The sequence below is a fragment of the Cicer arietinum genome, chromosome 6, assembly GCF_000331145.2.
Source record: "Cicer arietinum cultivar CDC Frontier isolate Library 1 chromosome 6, Cicar.CDCFrontier_v2.0, whole genome shotgun sequence".
NCBI classification, from domain to species: Eukaryota; Viridiplantae; Streptophyta; class Magnoliopsida; order Fabales; family Fabaceae; genus Cicer; species Cicer arietinum.
This window is the reverse complement of record NC_021165.2, coordinates 58,199,113-58,223,194: the sequence shown is the minus strand read 5'-3', so window position 1 is coordinate 58,223,194 and position 24,082 is coordinate 58,199,113. Positions and strand designations below refer to the sequence as shown.

The 24,082-nt window shown below is 26.6% G+C and overlaps 3 protein-coding genes and 1 long non-coding RNA gene across 5 annotated transcripts in view; 1 reads left to right on the top strand and 3 right to left on the bottom strand.

The window, feature by feature from the left end:
• Positions 1 to 24,082, top strand: part of LOC101503109 (xyloglucan endotransglucosylase protein 6-like) — a 53,400-nt gene that overhangs the window by 17,195 nt on the left and 12,123 nt on the right. The window lies entirely within an intron of this gene.
• Positions 5,793 to 6,832, bottom strand: LOC101513088 (uncharacterized). 2 transcript variants are annotated; one of them, XR_012163409.1, is made up of 3 exons: positions 6,771 to 6,832; positions 6,238 to 6,309; positions 5,793 to 6,154 (listed from the first exon to the last, which is right to left on the bottom strand). It is a non-coding gene; the product is annotated as an uncharacterized lncRNA (long non-coding RNA). The 2 variants fall into 2 exon arrangements; XR_012163408.1 differs by lacking the exon at positions 6,771 to 6,832 and having other exon boundaries at positions 6,238 to 6,654.
• The window catches only part of LOC140918578 (uncharacterized), a 28,353-nt gene continuing 11,222 nt past the window's right edge, over positions 6,952 to 24,082 (bottom strand). The window contains exon 3 of the mRNA XM_073369727.1: positions 6,952 to 7,028. The gene's annotated coding sequence lies outside the window, so the exon portion shown is untranslated. The remainder of the gene's footprint in view (positions 7,029 to 24,082) is intronic.
• LOC101512759 (uncharacterized) lies at positions 15,718 to 18,668 on the bottom strand. Its single transcript, XM_027335348.2, has 3 exons — positions 17,626 to 18,668; positions 16,448 to 16,984; positions 15,718 to 15,950 (listed from the first exon to the last, which is right to left on the bottom strand). Exons 1-3 carry the CDS (start codon positions 18,121 to 18,123, stop codon positions 15,840 to 15,842), a joined length of 1,146 nt encoding a protein of 381 aa, XP_027191149.2. The 5' UTR covers positions 18,124 to 18,668; the 3' UTR covers positions 15,718 to 15,839.

Here is a 24,082-nt window from a genome sequence, read left to right as displayed (position 1 = left end):
TTTTGAATAAAAAATCAAAATGATGAAGTAAAGCTGTCAACATTTAAAATAGCGAGACCGATTTTGTAAATTGATGAAAATAATAAGATTAAAACTGCGATTAACCTTTTATTTTATTAAAAATTAAACTCACTTCATTTTCTCATACTTATTATATTAAAAATGATATATTAATTTTGTATCAATGATTATATATGAATTAACCCTTATAATTTATTTAATTTCTTATCATCTGTTTAAAGTTTTTTTAATTTTATATTTGATTATCTCGCAATATTTAAAAGCTTGTTAGCTTTTTTTTTATATAAAAAAAAAACATAAAATTAAACAACATAAATGAAGAAGTATGAATGGATTTAGGGAAAAAAAGTATGAATGAACCAACTCTTTTATAAATTTTGAAAAAATGGTAGTTGCTAAATCAACCCTAAAAAAACATGAGGAATTACTGGAAGGAGGTTTCGGTAGTGAAAATGCACTATATTATAGGAAACAATAATTTGGTAGTATTTTATTTTTATTTTTATATTGTGAACAAAATTGGAGATTGACCTCACCTAATTCATCATATTTTATTTCCTTTTAGTGAACAAATAAATTGATTTCTCAAATGGTAAATCTCGATTAAATTAACCATTAAATTATACAAATTAATAAATATATCATAAAATTATAAAATATCATTTAAATTAGTCTCTCAATAAAGAGTGGGTTAATATGTTGTTAGTACACCACTTAATAAAGTTTGTGTGGTTTTTTAATCTTTTTGTGGGGGGTTCATGTGTACTTAATATGTTGTTAGTACACCCCTTAATAAAGTTTGTGTGGTTTTTTAATCTTTTTGTGGGGGGTTCATGTGTACTGTAAAAATTCTTTAGATGTTTGAGAAAATCTAATGGTATTTGTAAGAGGAATATACCTCTCACTCCTTCAAACGACATAACTACATGGAAAAACTATTTTATCTTTCTTTTACTTGATAGTCAATTTTTTTTTAAGAATTTAAAAGAATATTAAAATTAGATAAATATGAAACTTCTTAAATGTAATTTTTTTCAACAATTTAAAAAAAAAATTACATGAATGTGAAACTTCCAAAATACAAGCTTTTTAAAAGTTTAAATAAAGTTCGAAACATTGAATTAATGTAAAACTTCTGAAATGTGAGTTTTTCAAAAATTTAAAAAAAAATCAAAACAATTTAGATGAATGTGAAATTTTCGAAATGCAATTTTTTCAAAAATAAAAAAAATAAATCGAAACTTTGGATGGATGTGAAACTTTCAAAATACAAGTTTTTCAAATATTTTAAAACAAAATTCAAATCTTTGGATGAATGTGAAACTTCTAAAATGCAATTTTTTTAAAAGTTTTAAATTTTTTTGAAATTTTAGATAGATATAAAACTTCCGATATGCCATTTTTTAATTTTTTTTTAAATTTTAAAAATTTGAACAAAGACGAAACTTTCAAAATTTATATATTTTGGAGAGTGGGAGATAAAGATAAGAAGGTGAGGATGTAAATTTCTCTATTTATAATTGAGTGATACAGAAATTAGGAATATAATTCTCATCTTCAACATAATCTCTGTATGGATCAATAATGTGTTTTTCAATTGGTAAAATGCATCGTGCAATTCTATAAGTTATTAATTGTACCAAATTGATTTTTTAAGTATTTCTTTTAACTAAATCTTTTAACCTCGCATAACATGTACACTGTTGACATTTATTTTAATTTTTTTACAAAATGCATTTGTGACCATTTTGTTGCTAATATCGACGTCATGTCATGTGTTTATATATGGTTACTTCAATTATATTTCCACTAATTATTTTAGTTTATTACAAAAATATTTTAATCGTACCCTTAAAATCCTCTATAACTCATGTCTTTCCTCTTCATATTGTCATCTTCATCCCTTTGTAACTTTAAAATCATTTCAATTTTTTCCTTCACAAAACCATGTTTGTAGAACACTCTCAATCTATTGCTTGAGAGTATGAATGTTTTATAAATAAAACGTTTTTCAAATTCCATGTGTACTATTGAATTCCTAGTCATGGAGAGAAAAATAGAAAACATTTGAAACTATAAATTAAGTCTAGAGCTTAGTTGGTGTACAATATTATTGATGTCACTAGCAGTAGTTTCTGCTTCTGATTTCAACAAATCATTCCGGTTTGAGTGAAGTCACTTCAAATGATGGCAACAAAAGATGTTATTTTTTCTAACCACGAAAAAACTTGTCAATATTTTGAATGATGATATTCTTGTTGTTTTAGAAAAAGTTGGACAAACCGAAAATGATAAGAAAACCGTTGAATTAACCCAATTGAGTAATTTTTGACATTCCTGTTTCAAAAATAATAGTTACAATGAAGTAAATAATATATAATGATTAAAAAGTATATGAGTAAGTTAAATATATAGAAGATGTGATCGCTTTAAGTTTTTCCGCGACTTAACCTAATAATATTTTATATGATGTGAAACTGAATCATGAACCATCATATCTTAAGTTTGATTGGTATAGACCAAACATGAATAAAAATGAACCAATTTAATTGACTTTGATTAGATTTTCAGATTTAATGTGTCATTGGTTTGGACGTCTTGTTCTTTCTCCCCTATTAAGATTCATAATTGTCCTCTTTATTTTATAATTTCAAATGTTTTGTATTACTATGACTAGAGTTGTCAACAATACACTTAATATCAATATCAGTATTCGTCATTAGTAAGACATTAATATAATTATAGATATGAGAAACGTTTTCTGGAATTGGAAACTAAGGGTGCGTTTGTTTGAGTTTAAATAAAAATGATTTAAAATAATTTAGAGATTATTTTTTAGAGATTTTTAATAAATAATTTAGAGATTATGTTTTAGAGATTTTTAAAAAATAATTTTTTAACTTCTGTTTGTTTACTATTATAAAAATGATTTTTTAAAAAAATAATTTTTAACATATTGGTATACAATCTTGTAAAAATGTTTTTTTTCTAAACTAGAATGAGCATTTTGTAGACACATTTTAAAATTTGATCAATGTAATTGAATACTCCTAACAAACCAATAAATAAACACACAACCAAAAAACAACAATGAAGAAAAATTAACATGAATTGATGTAAATTGAAAGATAACAATGAGGGTTTGCATGTAATGAGAAAACTGATAACGTCGTGTCTAGAGAAAAAATGGTCACTACGTGAAAGAGAAAAAATAAAGGCAACTAGTGAATTGTTGTAAACTGATAGATAAAAACTTATTAAAAATGAATTGACGGCAATTTGGAATTTTCAGAAATAAGGTAGGGGTAATTGCATCATCTTCTCTAGTTGATGAGATAAGTTCCGTTTTTTTCAAGTGTATTTTGTTTTTCTCTCTCATCTGGCAAATGTTAAGCTACTATTTTTAGTTTTTCATTTTAAGTCAAACAATAATTTTTTTTAATAACATCATTTTTAAAAAATTTGAAACAAACACATTTCAAACCCTACAAAATAATTTTTGCCTTAAAAAAATAGAAAAGAAACGCACCCTAGATTTAAATATCCATATATACATGGACTAATTTGAGAATGTCCTATAAAATCAGAACCATTTTGAGTTCCAATATTTCACTTAACACATATCATAGTCAAAGATCAAATTAATATAATTATATTCTTAGGTCAACAGTCTAACAACTAAAAATCTACTCCGTTGGTTTGGCCTTAGAAGAAATATGAACATATTAGGCTGCAAGGCTAGTGATTGCATTTTGCAAAGGAAAAATTTACCCAGTACCACCACTTTTATACTTATACCCCCACAAATTTATAAAAATGCCAAAAATATCTTATTTTTTTACCATTTCATCATTTCTGGAGATAGTAAAAAGATTTTTTATAAGTAAAAGTTTTCCGGTAACTTCCAGAAAACTATTTAGAAGAATTCCAGTATACAGAGTGTTTTCGAAAAACTTTTTATAAGTTTTTCGATACAGAAAGTATTTACTGGAAAACTAAAAAAAAAACATTTGCAATATAGAATAAAAAAATGTGTATTACCGAAAAACTTTCTTCAAATTTTGGGTTTTTAGAAAAGACAAGTTTTCCGGTACACACATTTTTTTTTAATTTACTTTAATTAATAATTAATATACCATAAATATTTTTAAATAATAATACACCATAAATAATTAATATATTATAAATACACCATTAAATAACTAATACATCATAAATAAATAATACGTCATAAATAATACTCTATAAATATATTATAAATAATTAATACACCGTTAGCACACCATAATAATTAATAATTAATACACTATTAGTTTACCATAATAATTAATACACCATAATTAATATACCATAAATAATAATTAATACCTTTGGGATACCCTCACATTCACCCTCCTCGCTCCTCATGTCACGTTGAAGTGTATTTTTTCTAGAAAACTTAAAATAAGTTTCTCGGTAGTTCCGGAGAACTTCAAAAATGATTTTTGAAAGTGATGTTCTGTGTCAAAAAACTTTTTTCAAGTTTTCCAGAGTTGAAGACGTGTACTGGAAAACTAAAAAAAAGTTTTTCAAGTTTTCTGGATTTTTTTTTTGAAACTCGCTAGTTCTGAAAATGTTTAATGAAAAAATAATCATTTTTACTATATATGAAGATATTTATTTTAGTCTTTTACTTTATATTTAGGGAGTACATGGATAAAGGCCACGATAAAATTTTCTTTGCAAAGGCATGTGAGTCCAATACCAATTTTTGGGCTTGAAACATAGATTTGGATGACAAAGGCATGTCTCTCCATTACCCAATTTTTGGGCTTGAAACATTAATTTAGATGAGTTTGAAGAACTCTAATTACTTCTAATTTGATGGTTTATACTTTTATTGAAAAAGTAATTAAGAATATTTTTTTGAACTAAAATACTTTCTGGACTTATCATATTAAAAATGTCATGCACATAACACTGTGAAGATTAAAAATTTAAAGGATTTAACTCTGAAAAAAAATTAAAGGATTAATTCAGTTCAATTCAATAACTAAAAAGATTGGTGTATGTATGTTGTTTTCAACTGCGTTCCTTCTATCTTTGTTTAGTCTATTATTTGTTTAATTTCAAATTATGTAAATAATGAATCTATTCAAGTTTATTTGTAATATGATTTTCTTATCATATTTCAAGTGTATCTTTTTATTTATATAATTTAAAAATTAGTATTTAATTATTTTCTTTTACAAGAATTAGCAATGAATTATATTTGCAATTACACTTTTAATCCAAAGATTAATAATAGACCCTCTTACTCTTCTACATGTTAGTTAGGATATTAAATATTAAAATTTTGTAATTTTTATTAGAAATTGTGCATTTTTTATACTCAAAAATTGTATATTTAATTTTTTTAATATATAAATATTATTTGTAGAATTCTTATCAAATACCCTTAGGATACATCTTAATATTTCCCGTTTTTACTATCTTTTATATAAACATTAGATTTATTACAAATACACTAAATTAAATCACATTCAATTAAATCCATATTAAATTATATTAATCTGTCAATATATAAAATTACTCCTACTCTAACGCGAGGTGTGCAATTCAGTGAGTAACACAAGAAGTTGTATATGCCCATTACACATTAACAAGTAAAATTCATTTGCTTTACTTTATTATATTAAATATTTTTGAAACATATTTAGACACTATCCATATTAAATTGAACAATCAAGTAAAAACATAACTGGATTAAAATAGACATGAGAAAAATAATATAAAGTTGAAAGAATTACTAGGCTAGGCAAGAGGTAACTAGAACTAGACATAAGGTATAATGAAGAGTATCCTTAACTTAATAGAAAACAACAACCATATATACAACATCACAATTGAAGTCACACATGTTACTTGTAGATTTTAAAGATATGAATATTACATAGATTGAACATTGAAATTAAATTACAAAAATGTTACCATGAACATTATATTGTGTGCATAAAAAGAGCCACAATAATTACAGGTAATAACTTTGACAAAATCCCTAACTCTGAACTGATGATGGAACTCGATAGCTTTGCTCTAGGATTATTGTTCTTGTCTTTGCCCAGGGTCACATTTACATTCACAGGCATAGAACCTAAAACAAGTTTTCAATTATAAGACAAAGAGAAAGACTGTATACTACTTGTTGGAAATAAAAGTTCTAAGGGGTGAACTTACAATTATAATTCGTCCATCCTATTTGCTAATTAGCCAAATCGTAGACAACGATCTTATCTTTTAAGACAAGATCTGCAAAAAATAAGACAATACTTGGATAAATCAATTATTATCATCAGAATTACAAAGGTCATAGCAAAATATTACTGAATCCTTTTTGAAAATTGGATTGTTGTGACAAATGGAAAACAAACAATAAATTTAAATATCTATTAGAAATCATTTTGAAGGATGATTATGAGAATCCAACCATTTTTTTAACACTCAATCAGTGCGCTTTTCAATTTCCATTGCAATGGGTTTAGTGAAATTGTAATGTAGTAACAAATTAGAATCTCTAATGAAATGATGTCACGCTAATTATTTGCGCCAGATACATAACATTTTTAGAATATTTTACCATTTATAAAAGTTCCCATTTAATAGGACAAAAAAAAAAAGATACTATTTAATAATCAAATGAGAGAATTATAATTTTTTTCCAATTAATAGCAAAGTTTATACAGTTCGTTTAAATTGGTCCATCATCTAACCTCCTAATATTTGGTGTCCACTTTCCACTTTCTGGAAACCTATGCACCACAGCCCAGCATTCTGTTAAAGCAAAATGACAAATTAGTGACATACAATTCTAAACAATAACTTGTATGCAAAAAATATAACAAACAACATAATAATAAACATAATTTATGCTTACCCTGAAATCACTCTGCACAAGATATTGTGCTGGTTTTACATCCATGGATGCTCCACCCGCAAAGTTAAAGCTGACTAAAGGAAACTTATCTACACTGAATATTTAAGAAACACAAAAAAGTTAATGAAATATTTAGAAATCCTAACTGAACAAGCTCTCTTTTCATGTGAAGTAAATAGAGATCTTAATAACAACTATTATATTTATAATTATCTGGTTGATACCAGACAACACGGGTTTCCTGCTAAAACAAAGGGATGGCTAAATTGTGGCACCATAGAAGTTATCTACAAAGCAATTTAGAAACTGAACATCAGTATATATTAAGGCTGTTACAATTCTTACAATACAACATAAATAAGCAAACCCAATTTTAAGAAAATAAAAAATAAGAATTATGTAAAAAAGAATGTAAACTTCAACATGGTGTTCAATAGTTTGTTGAAGTATCTTAAGACATACAAGTCTCCATTAAATCATTTCGTGATTTTAAACAAAAAGCAATCATCGACTAGATCAAAGAATGGTTCAAAATTGATCTATATATCCAACATAATAAAACTTAATACAGGTCAAATAAGACAAGAGTGTGAGAAACTTAATACAATTCAATGGAAAAAGGTCAATCGGTGATTTAACGAAATAGACTAAACATGAGAAAAGCAAACCAAAGAGTAAGAAAATATTCTCACTATTTTTTTGCAACGCAGAATTCCTCATCATGAAAAAGTCAAATGAGAAAAATATGCCAGACAAAGTTCAACATTCCAATGTTTTGAGCATGGTACAAGAAATCTTACTGCATTGACCAGAGGATTATAGACTTCCGGAAAAAGATACGCCAGTGTTGTACCACTGTCAATAGTAGTTCCCCTGTCTCCATATTTGGCTGGTAAAAATGCAACTGGATCAATTGAGAGGAGCTGTCCATTGATAGCAATGCTCTCAAGATTCATGTAATAATGACTCCTAAGATTTAATTGAAAAGACAAAGACTGGTCAATTATACCGCAAAATAAGAAGCATTTTAAGTAGCCAGTAAGTAATATCAACTAAGAAGCATCTGACAAGAACAAAAACAACATAAGAAGCTTCACAGGGTAATATAACAACATAATTAGTAATATAACAACAAAATAATTATCAAACCATTATTTCACAGGGTGGTATCAAATACATGGATCAAGTAAATCAGTAAATTCAGATTCAAGATTGATATTTATTTTTACATCTCCTTCAATGATTTACTCTATATTTTCCTCTTTATATATCTCTAATTACTAGACTATCATTTATATTTTGTTGTTTTTAAAAATCTTCTCAATACATCCAAACTTACTTATATGACATTCCATATATTCACCAACTTCAGTCACAACAATTTGTTAAGGGAGGCTTGTAGGTTACTTAGCTTTTTTTGTTTAACATGTTACTTAGTTTAAGGAAGGCGTGAGATAAAGCAATAACTCATGGAGAACACCACACACATACAATGTTAGATGGCTTTCAACTAGTTTTCAAGTTTCAAAAACTGAACATGCAATTTCAGGCCACAAGTAACAAATATCATCTAAAATTATAATTCATTTTCGTCCAACTATCAATTCTTGGGTATGTTTCTTTCCATTTAGCAAAAGGAAAATAGAATATGAGCTTTCTTCCTTGTCAGCAGAACCCTAGTAATGTTGATTAGATTAAATCACAGATAAAAGAGGTGTATCCGAATCGACCCTAATTGTGGTGAATATTCAGTTCAATCATATTTCAGGTGTCACCTACTGGCTACAATTATAACTCTCATTTCCTCTTCTTAGTAGGTGGCTGAACAAAAACAACATAAGAAGCATTTTAAGAACCCGACTATTAGCAATATCAACTTTTACATTCAATTGAAAAACCATTTAATTCAATTAACAATTTTTTTCCAAGACCAGATTCATTTAATCATGTTTTAAACATACTCGCTTGTGGGGTGTCATGTCAAGTAATTTTCAAGCAATCAAATTTTGTTTCCTATCTTTCAACCTAGCATATTGTAACTCTACCAAAAGCAAAATTGATAAATTTTATAATTATTGATTGTCAATTGACAATAATCTAATTGTACAATTTTTATTCTATAAACTCCTTTCAAAAATGTCTTGTATGCTTCTTTATATAAATATTGTGCAATATATGGAAAAAAATGACCCATAAACTACAAAAAGAAAATGAGAAAATAGTGCAGAAGAGAACATACTTTGATGGAGCAAGTGGACTATAGACAATTTTTGGCTCCACAACTGCACCAAGAGCTAGAATGCCTCCCCCATTGCCATCTCCTTTCAAGCAATGAGAAAAAGCATTCGTTATTATTTCACGTGTTGACAATTGAGACACAACAGACAGAGGGCCAGGGCCAAACCCAAAGGTTCCATCAAACAATGTTGGTGTCTCAATCAAACCTCCACCAAGATGAGTACCACACCTATTGCAAAAACAACACATCAATAAAGTTTTATTTCAAAACAAAATCCATATTTATTTATCAGTTTTCAAAAGTCAAATTTGAGTTATGTATAAGAGCAAGATACAAAACACAAGGGGAACCTATTCACATATTTTCAATGCAGCATCTATGAACTCCATATACATCTATGAACTGTCTTTACATATCATACTTGAGTTACATAAATCTTTTTTTCACCAAAACTCTACTAGTTTATATATTCATAATTTGTAAATAATTCAATGCCAAAATTCATATTAAGTATTAGTATTAACAAAAACATTAGAATGAATGCAAAAACTAAGAGAGAAGATAAGAAAATCCTATTATTTACCAATTCTTCAATTTATTAAAAAATTAACCTATTGACAAAACTTGCATGACCAATTTAACTTCCCCTAACACTCCCCATTCTGAAATTATCTATAATTGAGTCCTATAGTCTTTTAGCATAAGCTCCCTTGACCCGCCTATCCAAGTCTAATTTATATATGTTCCAACATACACACAAATTTGTAATTGTCCTAAATACATAGCATAACGGTTTCTCACCCAAAAGAGAAAGTGGCTGAAGAGTTAACACTTGAAGGAGAAGGCTGTCCGAGGATCATGTCAAAATGCATTTCATCAGTGACATAAACACCCGAGGTAGTACTATTATCTTGATAACCATAGGTGTATGTGCACTGTTTAACAGGAGGAAGGCATCAAACATCCACACCTTGAACCCCGAAAGGGCATAGACGGTCTGAGCAATAAATCATCGCAGCCGTGGATGAATCTATCGTGTCAAAGAAATTGAACTTAAACTGCAGAGTACACAACACAACATGCAACAAATATTAAGCTTCAAATAAAAATATTGGTTCCCAAGGCAACAAAACAAGTACCACATCATAAGTAGTACTACAATTAAGTATGCATAGTAAAAAAGAAATGATGAAAATTGAAACTCCTTACCCCAACTCCATTAGATCGAGGGCAATTATCACATTAATTGCAACTAACCCAGAGAAGGTCGCTTCCAGTATCAATCAGCACAATATATTCCCTTGGTGGAGATCCGAGCTTGACTGTTGTTGTGTACATACTGAACAAAAAAAAAAGCCATCAGATTTTTTTGAATGCAATTAAACTATTCTGGCCAAAACAACACTTCAATGCAATTACATTCATATTTTTTTGAATAAATTGAATATGTAATATTATTATCAACATCTAAAAATAAATAAATAAAATTCATTTCCCTATCTAACTATACAACACAACATAAGAGAAAGAAAAAAAAAAGAAAAGAATGTGAGAATAACGTGGGAATAGAAGAAACTAAAGTTATAAATCAAAGAGTTTATGGGAGAGATCATTTGCTCTACCCAAACATGGAGTTGCCTTGGACGGGGAAACTGACAGCGCCATGCAATATTTTTGAGTTGCGAGCTCTGTCATGAGCTCTCAACGTCTCCATCTCAACACGATGGTTGAGCGGCACGACCCGATTTAAAGGAAGGTAACCGGTACACATCATGGGTACAACAACGATGGCCAAACAACATGCAAAAATGAATTGGTTAATGTAGAAATGCATTTTTGTTTTTAAGGTTAGAGAGTAGAAAAAGAGTGGTGGTAGAATTGGAGTGAAAATTGAAATAGAATAGAGTAGAGCAAGAGAGAATGATAATGTGAATGATTATTAAGATTAACATTGGAGCTATTTATACTACTCCATGTGAATGAATTAAGATAAAATAAAGAAATGAACAATATAAATGTAAATAATATAGTAGTGCTTACACTAATTGATCCCTTTGCAGTTCATCATATCACTTGCAGCTCATGTAATTTTGCTCTTCAAACTTCAATTTAACTAAAAAACAGAATGATGATAGTTTTTAGATATGAATCAAATTAAGAAAAAAAGATGAAAATGATGACAATAATGATAAACACTATGTGTAAAGAGATAAAAAAAGATGTTGAGTAACAATAATAAATAACACTACGTATAATGGTTACATCTTTACATAGAAGTAGAAAGAAGAAAACACGGGTCAGTCACCAACTTCACAAAAAAAAAAAAAAAAAACGATTTAAAAGTAGATTGAATCTATTTAATTAGTAAAAATTTAAATAGATTTGAATCTATTTAATTATTGACAATAATAATAAATGTACGGGTAGTAAAAATTTATTTAACTTTTTTTTTAATTCAAAACAATATAATTTTAATAAGTAGATTTAAAAGTATTTTGGAACATATTCAAGTCGAAGAGCCGTCAATGCCTTTATCCTGAAGTATTGGTCTAGGCTTGAATTTTTTGGGGTCGTTTTATGCATTATTATATAAATTTAATATATTTAAAATAATTAAATTAATAAATAATACATTAATAAATAATAAAAATAATAATTAATTAATATTATTATTAAAATTATTAAAATAAATAATAATAAGAAATTATTATTATTATTATTATAATTAAAAATAATTAAAATTAAAAATAGTAAATTACTTTATACATTTCAAAGAAAATAGATTAAAAATACTAATTGGACAATTGATTATTTAATAAATTAAAACTAATTATAATTTTAAAAAAACAATAATAATAATAATAATAATAATAATAATAATAATAATAATAATAATAATAATAATAATAATAATAATCAACAATCATAAAATCAACATAATATCAACAACATGAACAATCATAAAATCAAAGAAAAAAAATTCACCGACACATTAAGAAAATCAAAGGAAACTATGGCAAATATAAAAACAGAGAAAGACAGGGGAAAATGGTACTTTGGGAGAGGGCGACGATGGAGAGGAGCACGAAGGATGGCAGTTGAGAGGAGAGCAACAGGAGAGCACGATGAAGAAGAAGGAGGAGAGGAACCCTACAAGTTGAAGGTGGAGAAGGAGAGAGAAACGTGAGTAGGAAAGGGCACAAATGAGAAAATATTTATTTACTTTATCATATTGAAAAGAGATTATTTTAACCTACCTTAAATTAAGGATTAAAAAATAAGGCTGGAGCATGATATATTTAAAAAATTTGATTACTGTATCATATCAGATTGGTGCGTCAAATAAAAGATTAAAGTAAAATATGATAAGTGTTTCATATCTTGTCTCTTTATCCTTACCATCAAACATGCCCTAAATGTTTTAAGTAAAAATTCACTTAAAAACTTTTTAATCCAAAACAATATAATTTTAATAAGTAGATTTAGAAGTATTTTGGAACATCAAAGCCGAAGAGCAGTCAATACTTTTATGCTAAAGTCTTGGTCTAGCAGGGAGACAATTTATTCCTAGTCTGCCAAATGAAATTCTTCATCTTCTGTAGGACTTTCATTCTCCATAATTTATTCCAATTAACATCCACCTTCCAATCGTCCCTATCAATTAGAGTGTCAACATAAAACTTATAGACACTCTTGACTGTATAATTGCCATTAGAGCTAAACCGCCAAATAAATATTGCACTTGAGGTACTTGTGCCAATTAAAGAAATTTTTAAAATCTCTTCCACATCTCTATCAACAAGATATTTCCACACAAGGAAGAATCAAAGTAGGATGATGGAGTAACAATGCACAAATTGGTTTTGCAGCGAAGCCACGGATATCAACAATCTTGATGGAGGTCCCATTACCAATCTTCCATCGATGTCTTAACTTCTTAATTCTTAAAATGTTTTTTAATTCAATGTTATTCTCTATTTGAAAAGTTTTTGTAAAAAATTGATACTTTTAGTTTCTAAAATTAGTCTCCATGAAATCAAAATAAAGACTAAAAATAAATAAATAGATTTTAGGAACTAAAAATATATTCATCAAAAAAAAATTCACCATCATTTTGTTATATTATTAAAAAAAAAGATGGGACCATTTGTTAAAGGTATGAAAATACTAGCCCATTTGGAAATATGTATGTATATACACATTGTAGCCTCGTGTAATATTTATATACATATTGTTGGACTAAAATTACAATATTATTGCGCCGGTGTAGTGTCAAGATTGTGTTTTGGAACTCAAGGTTTTGATTGGATCAATGGAATAAGGTGGAAATTAATGAAGAAAGTGGTATATAAATAGAATTTTATTGGTTGAGTTTTTAAAAATTAAATGGAAATGAGTGAGATATGATATGATCTGATCTATTTCATCCCGTTTCATTGTCTTCTCTCATTTTTCTTCCCTTCAATTTGGGGTGTATAGAATGAAATCCATCATCTTAAATTATTAATTACTATATTATCCCAATTGAATTTTTGTTTACTCTTCAACATCTGAAATTGTTTTGTTCCTTTTATATTTTCCTATCCATCCACCAATTTTTTGTCTTCTTTTCACTTTTTCATGCCCTGCTATTCATCCGATCTCTTTTAAATTAGCTTGCATGCTCCAGTTTTACTATGCATCGTTGCATCGACATTCTACTAATGCATATTTGTCCAGGTTTCATATTTTGTTTTCTAGTTTCGGGTGGATTCACTTCACAAATAGAACCATCAAATGTTACTAATATTATTATTAAAGAAAAGCAAAATAATAAATAAAAAAAAGTAATAGGGTGATTTATTGGGATTGCCCATGTAACAAAAGGGAAAGGGATTTAAATCCATAAGTCAAAAGAAAAATAGTAAGAGATATGGAGAAGAAAGTTACAGCAATAACAAGAAGGAAACATGAAAAGGAAGTTACGGCAATAACGAGAGGAGAAGAAGGCAATTGGTTTTCGATAGTAATAGGTGTGTAACAAATGCTCCATTTCATTTACAATTTTAGTATGTTAATTCTATCACTAGTTCTTTTAATATATATTGTTAATAGTTTTATCTTATTTGACAGTTAGTTTGAATTACCCACTTTAGTAGAAGGTTGTTTGTTATTTGTTTGGTTTCCACTTTTTGATAATGGCTATTATTGATTAATGTTCCTTAGTATTACTAGGAAAAGTATGGTGTATCATTTAATTATTATAGTAGAAGATTTTACTAGTTAGGTACGGTGGTTTTTATTCTTTCATTTTGAAGGAAGTTTCTTCACGTTATAAATGTGTTTGTCTCATATTTAATTTTATGTCAACGATTGTTGCTATCTGAACAATTACATATACTTCCACATATGGAGAAAAAAATATTTCATATTATTAAGATAGTTATCTCTAATTAACTCATTTTTGTTTTAATTGTTGAACATGCTCTATTTTTTCAATTGTTGAACAATAATACATTGTCATTTTTTAAAATATAAATAGATTATTTAAATAAAGTGTAATATTTATGTTAAATAGGAAACTATATATAAATTTGAATCATTTTAACAATATAAAGTATTTTAATTCTACATAAAATAGTTTTAACTAACAAGGGTAAGAAGTAAATAAAAAATGATGTAATTTATTTCATTCCAAGCAATTTTCAAACAAGAAAATGAAAAATTTGTTCCATTCCATTATTAAATACACAAACAATGGAATGAAAGTTATGCTCCATACTGTTCCATTCCACTTCATGTCATTCCGTTTAAGTCTTGCCTAAGCCATCACTTTTTTTTAGGCAAAAAAGCCAAAGTTAAGAATTGAATTCAATATGTGCAACTAAGAAACAATGTAAAAACCATTATACCAACATGTACATATATTTTAATTGCAATTATATTCTACATATATCTCGTCGGAGATCCTTTGACTCCAAGAGTAACTCTATGATTAGTTACTCAGCTTAATAAATCAATATAAACGACTAATTTTATTAATTTAACCGTTGATTATTGACATAATTTATTAATGACCAAACATACAAAGTTCTATATAAATCCAAAATTCGCAGCTATATAATTTAGTCATCGATATTTAGATATATTTTTAAAAATTTCTTATTTTTCCATTTGAAATTAGTTAATGAAGTATCAAATAGTTTTAAAATTTAATAAAAATATACAAAATTGAATTAATGAAATTCATTGTTACAGTTGGATTAATGAAATTCATTGTTTATATTGAATTATAATGCAAAGTAACTCATAAGAGAATTACTCGTGGAGTCACCCATAACATAGAATTATGCATAGTTAGGGCCAAAGTTATGTAAATTTATGATTTCCTTCAGGTTTTCCTCCCTTTTGATGAGGAAACATGGTTTTAAGATGAATAAAGTGGTACATTGGAATCTGCTAATTAATTTTAATTTATTTATTTTTTGCAAAAGAAAAATATTTTTACACTCTTAATTTGTTAAAAAATAGAGGATTAGACAACGATACAATTTTAATTATACGATGTTTGATTTAAAAACTGATCTATAATTTCTACTTTTATAATTTCTCGTCATTTACAACCTCATTGATAAATTATATATTGTAGTAAAAGAAGCACCACTTGGTCACATTATAGGCAACACTTCAGTGCATAAAAATCAATTCTTTATCTTTACATTCTCTAACACCAATTTCCAGTTGGTCACTAGCACTAGAGGGCAATACATCACAACACTGCCTTCTTGGAGCCTGCAACTGAATTCAAAAGAAAAAAATATATGAGATTATATCTAAATGTTAAGCCATCCTCCTAAGGAAATACAAATATGTGACATATATAGTATTACATATGGGTTATTTGGAGACAAAGTTGACATTGTACCTCAGGCACCGTACAAAATACATCACAAGTTAATGTTTTTTTTTTTAATCATTGTCATCAGAAAAGAGAAAAAATATTAATAAAAAATTGAAATTATATATTTGTGTCTGATATCAGAATTTGTATCCTAAAATCATATATCATTATAATAACAATTCAGATTGAAAAGTTGTCAGGTATATCCAATACCACGACACTTCATATCGAAGAAGTGTCTGGTGTTCGACACATGTCAGACACCTACACAACTTTAAAATATGTATTGTGTGAGTACTGAAAAGTACAAATGAGACCTATATGTCAATATGAGCGTCTTATTTTTGTCACATTTGACAACTTTGTCAATGTTTCATAGGATATAACTAGTTACCTGTTTGATGTCAAGGTCAAGCTTATTAGTGAACACTTTGATGACTTCTAATTTATTTAGAGACCCCAATTCTTTTGAGCAATTTTGGAAAGATTTATTATAATAACTTTTTATCATTCCATCCTCACCAAAAGACATATTATCTGAATAAAAGATGGTGGATCTTTTACATGGATCATGGTGAAGTGGTCTAGTATTAAAAGTATATGTTTTTGCCCACACATTTCCTTGCTTCCACTGCTTGAATGTTTCTTGCACATTAACAACATCTGGCAAAAACATATTATGACTAGGGAATACTTGAACAGCATAACCCCATGAAACAGAAATTGTCCATGAAAACCATTTTTCGTAGCAAATTGTTTGTTGCAACATTCTTTGAGAACCAACATTTACTGCTTTGAATAAATGTTGGAGAGCTTGTGTTGTTGTCATGTTTGGAAAGATTGGATCTGTGAAATCAGGATGATGTAGAGATAATAAGGGTGTTACTGGATGTGCAGCTAATAGGCCAAAGATATTTCCAGTCAAATCAACCTATGTCATTTCATAATAAAAAAAGCAATACATTAATAAGAAAATGAAACAAAGAGCAATTTAGATTCACAATAGTTGTGACTACAATGCAGTTAAAACATCTGAATCCTTTTGTTAAAATTGGACGGACCAAATTTTAAAATTAAATTTCAATTATTTTTTAAATTAAATTTCAATTATTTTTAAATTAAATTTGAGATTGAAATCTGAACCATTCCGATATGCTGCAATGCAGTCAGAGGAAGCCTACTACAGCAAATCTCAATCCAAAAAGAGTGCATTGAGAATTTTTAATTTTAGTAATCATTTTAAAATTTCAAAAATCATTCAAACTAAGTTTTGTATAATTTTTGTATAAGTCGCAATTTAAAACAATTTATTAGCACGAATCTCAAAGAAATTAATGAAATTTTAAAGAGATTTATAAAATTAAAATACAAAATAATTGTGTAAAAAAACTAATGTGATCAAGAATTTTAAATTTTATAGATCATCCCATAATTTGTTAATCTTAAAGATAAAATTGTACTATATCAACAAATTCATAAACTAAATTGACCATTCCACCAAAAACAAAAATTACTTATAATTTTTTAGAATTAATTTCAATCTAATAATGATTTAAATTAACAATATCTCACCTGGTGAAAAGCTGGTACATGTATCAATCCAACACCAAGTTCAGCCAAACAAGAGTACACCCTACCATCACTTCCATAAAGATGATGATACCTTTCCAAACAAGAATCAAAAACCTTAGCCAAAACATTAGCCAAAGAAGAACTAATAGCAAAACCAGCACCATCAAAAGCCATTCCAAAACCAAACAACCTATTCTGCTCATAAATCTCAGAGTGTGCACCAATATAGTACCAAAGCTCATGATCATATTTAGAAAGTGTCTTAACCAAATTCTCTGGCAAGAAAATTGTGTCATCATCACCAAACACATACCACCTCACATTTGAATGATTCAAAGCAACTGTCTCAACAACGACTCGAGCCACGCGTATCGCCGATCGAAGTCCACCTTTACAAGTGTATTGAAACCGCAACGTGTCTCGAGATAAACAAAGAGGAGGAAGAGAAGAAGGGTCATCTTCATTACTAATACTATCCATAAAAACACAACCTTTCATTGCATTGTTGGTTTTCCACCATAGTTTCACATAATCTTTTCTTTTTGTCCATGAACTCTTGCTTGAAGCAATTCCAAACACAATGTGATCTAAAGTGGTGTTGGTTGAAATTGTTGACACATCTTGTGATGATGAATGATGCAAATGTTGTAGTAGCTTTGAATTTGAATTTGATGAATGACATAAAAGCCACAAAATGAAGATGTGACTAAAATGAAATTAACAAAAATTGTGCTTTGGTGTGTTTCTTTAATAACTGCATGTTAATTAACAATGGGTATTGGGGAAATGAATATTATTTTGAATCTAGTTATGTTCTTAAGTTGTAAAGAACTATATAAATTGTTTATAAAAAAAGAACTATATAAATTAAACAAAAATATAATTAAAAAAAGTGCCACCGCGATTAACGGTGTGAGAAACATGAAATGTGCCTAGTTTTGACGTTTGAAGTAAGTTATAATTTGATGTGTAAAATTAAGGTAAGGTTGGTGTATGAGAAGAAAATAGTGTCACTTCCAATTAGATCTGTACGGTTGTGTGGTGAGCATGGTCATTGGATATTGGTCAAGTAGTGGAATAAATATGTATTGACTATAGAGAAGGGCATGAAAAGAAATGTTTAGGTGTGGAAAAATAGGTAGGCCACCTGTCAAGTGAATGTCTATGATCTACTATTTCTTGTTGCTTCAAAAAATATATAATAAATAAAATGGAAAGAAAAATAGTTTTATTAAATTATCATAATATTATTAGTTGATTTTGATTTATCATTAATACAAAATGAAGAGAAAACAATTGAAAGTAATGCATGCAATATTAATCAGAGATATTAATTAGAGATAGCAATAATATTTTAAATATTTTTTGTTTGTAAATGCGATAATTATTATAAAATAGATGGAGTAATTCTGTTTCTTTTAGATTTTTTTCAAAAAATATAGTCACTTTGTTTAAATATTAAAGTTATTTTTAAGATTTTTTCATTGTTTATTATTGATTCTTGAAAAAAGTAAAAATTTGCTTAAAAAATTCAAATTTCCTTAAAATGAAAATTTATTTTCAGTAGTTTCTAAAAAAAATATTTCTTATGGATAATTTTTTTTTAAAATTAAATAATTTTTATCACAATAAATAAACATAAAACAACATTTTGTTTTAAAAAAATCTCTAAATTATTAATATAATTTTTTTTATAATTCATAATAAACAAACAATATACAACTCATACATATTAGATTAAAGTGTGTCAAACACTTATACAATATTTGTTTTATTAAAAGAAACACAAAATTGATATATATAATTAGATTCAATTACCTATATGTATAAAAATACATATATAATTACACTCAATTAACTTTTTCTTTACTTTAATATTGGTTGTTCAAGATTTACAACAACTCTAATAAGGTTTTGGTTTGGCCAATGCATTACCAGCCACGTGAAATAGGTGTCTATTGGTTTTATACACAAATTCAGGCATGATTGCACAATTCTACTAATGGTTTCACATGTTTGTTACGGCTTTTTTATGCTTTTTTCTTCATTCTTATTTTCCTTCAAATTGTAAGTAATCACTTTCCTTTCCCTTTTCCTCACATTTTTCTCGTCATATATCTTTGTCCACAATAATTTCCCAGACTGACCTGTTCAAATTTGTCTTTACTTGTAAATTATTGCATAAAAGTAACGCTAATAAATTAACTCTGGCATCGCATGCTTATTTGCCTTCTATTAACTAACTCCCAAAAAAAAAAACAAATAGGTTACGTCAATGAAGCAAGATGTGTATGTGTATGTGGGTTTGCGTATATCTTTGAAGACTAACTACTCGCTCGGTGGAAACGGGTTCAAGCCCTTACAGATCATCATGCATGTTTAGATGCACTAACGTCAAACCGCATTTTTTTCCTATTATAATTTTAAAAATATTTTCATTTTCTTTTAAACAAAGAAGCGTGCAACGTCACGAAAGAAATACCGATCATGTTCAATATATTGGATCCGTTTGTATATGATTTCTTTAAAAACGATTTTTTTTAATAATTTTAAAAATAAAGTTTTAAATAAAATTTAATTTAAATATTTCATCTATTTGTTATAATTTTTTTTTAGATAATAAAATTTTAAAAATAATTAAAATAAAAAGCTATTTTGAGAAACTCTTCTTAAAAATCACTTTAAAATATACTTTCTCCCGTCATTATTATAAGCAAAAAATAAAACTAGTTTTATATTTATTAAGAAAATTAGTTTAGTGCAATTAATTTTCAAGAGTTCATGTCAAACATAATTCGAAATTATTAAATTATTTACTGGAATGTCAAACATTCAACTATCAACACTAAATATTTTTTATTAAAGTAAGGGTGGTATATTATGAATGTTAACATTAAATGAATCAAAAATAGTAAATTTTTGCTTATAATAGTGATGGGGTCACTGTTTTGCTTATAATACTACAGAGAGTATATATTTTTTAATAAAAAACATGATTTTTATCATGTTAAAATATCTAATAATGAATATTTAAATTATTAAATTCAATTTAAATATTTCATCTATTTGTTATAATTTATTTATTTTAGATAATAAAATTTTAAAAATAATTAAAATAAAAAGTTATTTTGAGAAACTCTTCTTAGAAATCACTTTAAAATATACTTTCTCCAATCATTTATTATAAGCAAAAATAACTAGTTTTATATTTATTAAGAAAATTAATTTGATGCAATTATTTTTCATTTACTTGCTAAAAGATATATACTTGATTTACGTACAGGAAAATTGTATTATTATAAATATAATAAATTTTACCACTAGAAAACTACATTACTATATGCTGCAGTTGCAGAAATATAGTAAAACAGATGCAGAAGTATTGTTCACGTGTACAAAAGTTGTGGCAAATAAGTTTTAAGTTACTTTTCATATACTTGCTAAAAGATATACGATGCATTTTATATAGCTTTTACTTGATTTACGTATAGAAAAGGAAAATTGTATTGTTGATTCATAACGAAAGGAAATATAGAAGAAAATAGATACAATAGAGGCAAGAAGAAAAAATATGTCTCACATAAAAAATACTTGAAATAAATATTTGTCATTGATAAGTACAAAAATATGAGAAGAATATTTGTTATTAAAAGATAAAATAACACGAAAAAAATATTTGTAACTGATACATAATTAAACTTTGAAGAAATAATTGTTATTGATACATCAAAAAACACGGGATAAATATTTGTCACTAATATATCAAAAAATACAGAAGAAATATTTATAATTGTTAAATAGAAAGAAAAAAAAAACATGTAACATATTTAAGTAAGTGATAAATATAAAAAAAAACACAAGACAAATATTTGTCACTATTAATACATAAAAAATAACACGCGAGAAATATTGATCATTGATATATAAATCATGGAAAAAATACTTGTAATAGACAAATATTAAAAAAATGTGACATATTTTGTCCCTTATAAATATAATAATAAAAAAAGGGGCAAATATATAGCACACATACTTAAAAAACAATGGAGAAATAGTTGTCATTGAAACATAAAAAAAACACAGGGGAAAATATTTGTAACTAGTAAAAATAAAAAAAAATACGTCACATATTTTTGTTACTGATAAATATATAAAAACAAACATGAGACTAATATGAGATTAATATTTGTAACTGCTACATAAAAAGCACGAGAAATTTTTTTATCATTGATACAACAAAAAATATGTCAAAATTTTTGTAACTAATAAATATAAAATAAAACATGTGAGATATTTTTATCACTGATAATTATAAAAAATAAAAATAGACAAATATTTGTCACTGATACAGATGAAACACATAACAAATATTTGTCAATAATAAATATAAAACATCATGAGATAAATATTTAAAGAAAACACGAGACAAAAATTTAAAAAAATATTGCACAATGTTTTTCAATGATAAGTTATAGGACAATAATTTGTTACTGATACATAAAAAACAATAGAGATAAAATAAGAGATAAAAAACAATAGGATTAGGTCGTTGTCAAATATTTCCCACTTATTATGAATTCCAATTTTATTTTATCATCATTAGTTATAATAATTTAAATCATTTATCTATATAATAAATAAGAGATAAAATATTTATTAATTTTCCTTAATTAATATCTAAGAGAAAAGTATAGTAAATTTTACCAGTAAAATACAAAATCAAATATAATTTTTATTTTAATACAAGCATCAATTTTTTATTTTAATCTTAATGCCAAAAATTATTTACGATAACAGATCATCTCTGATTTGAGATTCTAAATTCATGGAACAGTTAAAGTAGCAGTTGAGACAACCATAGGATAATGTAAACTATTTGAAAAAATTAAATACTAGTGTTGGTGGAAGCAAACAATATTACAAAGATTAAAAGATGAAACATAAAGTTAAATAGTTGCAAATTAACTTGCAGAATATATAAATACAAAATTGTTAGTATATTACATATTTACATACAAAAATTGACCCTGTACACATGTTAGTATATTAAATATAAAATTTTTGTATTAGATATTGTGTATTTCTTTTAATAAAAAATTATATATTCTATTTTTTTTAATATATATAATATTATTTGTGGAATTCTTAACATGTATCCTTAAGACTGATAGTAGCATTTTCCTTTTTCTTATTATCATGTATATAAACATTAGATTTATTATAAATATACTCAATCAAATCATAATCAATTAAATGTGTATTAAGTTATATAAATATGACAATACATAAAAATTACTCCTACTCTTATCAAATTAGTGTGCATTTCAGAGTGTAACACATAGAGTTGTATATATATTTGGCTTAATAACTCAATATAAATGACTAATTTTATTAATTTAACAATTAATTATTGGCATAATATATTTATGGTCAAGTACAAATTTTTATATAAATTTAAAATTCGCAGTTATATAATTTAGTCATCGATATTTATAAATATTTTTTAAAAACTTCTTATTCGTCGATTTGAAATTATTTAATAAAGTATCAAATTGTTTTAAAATTTTATAAAAATTTGCTGAGTTGATCTATTCGATGAGAACTTTTAATTTGACAGTTGGATTAATGACTTTCATCTTTTATATTGAATTATTAGTGGATTAACTCATAAAAGAGTTACTCGAGGAGTCGATATATATATATATATATATGAAACTAAATTCATTCAAAATCTCATGATTCGTCGTGTATGCCTTACTCCCCATTGTTTTATCCTTCCTTCGTTTCGTTTTTTCTCACGTTTTTGTCCATAGTCTTTTTGTCTTCTTGAAGAATATCAATCTGCTCTTTTCAACCAACATTGCTTTACCTATTCTCTTTTAGTGGAGATATATGAATATTAGCAACAAGCATCAATTTTTAATTTTAATCTCAATGTCAGGAATTATTTACAAATGATCTTTGATTTAAGATTCTAAATTCATGGAAGACTTAAAATAGCAGATGGAACAACCATAGAATAATGTAAACTACTTGAGAAAATTATACACTAATGTTGATTAAAGCAAACGAGATTGCAAAGATTAGAAGATGAAACATGAAGTTAAATCTTTGCAAACAATTGTGGAAACCTTTCCAGATAAGAGACTCAAATTCAATTTTAATCCAAAGATTAATAATTGACCTCACTTTTCTACATGTTAGGATATTAAATATTCAAATTTTGTATTGTGTATTTCTCTTACTCAAAAATTATATATTTTATTTTTTTAATATATAAATATTATTTCTAAAATCCTTATATATACCCGTAGGATACATGTTAATATTTTCCCTTTTTATTGCCTTGTATATATACATTAGATTTATTACAAATACACTGTATAAAATATATTTAATTAAATCTGTATTAAGTGATATTAGTCTGGACATAAAAAATTACTCCTACTCCTATCAA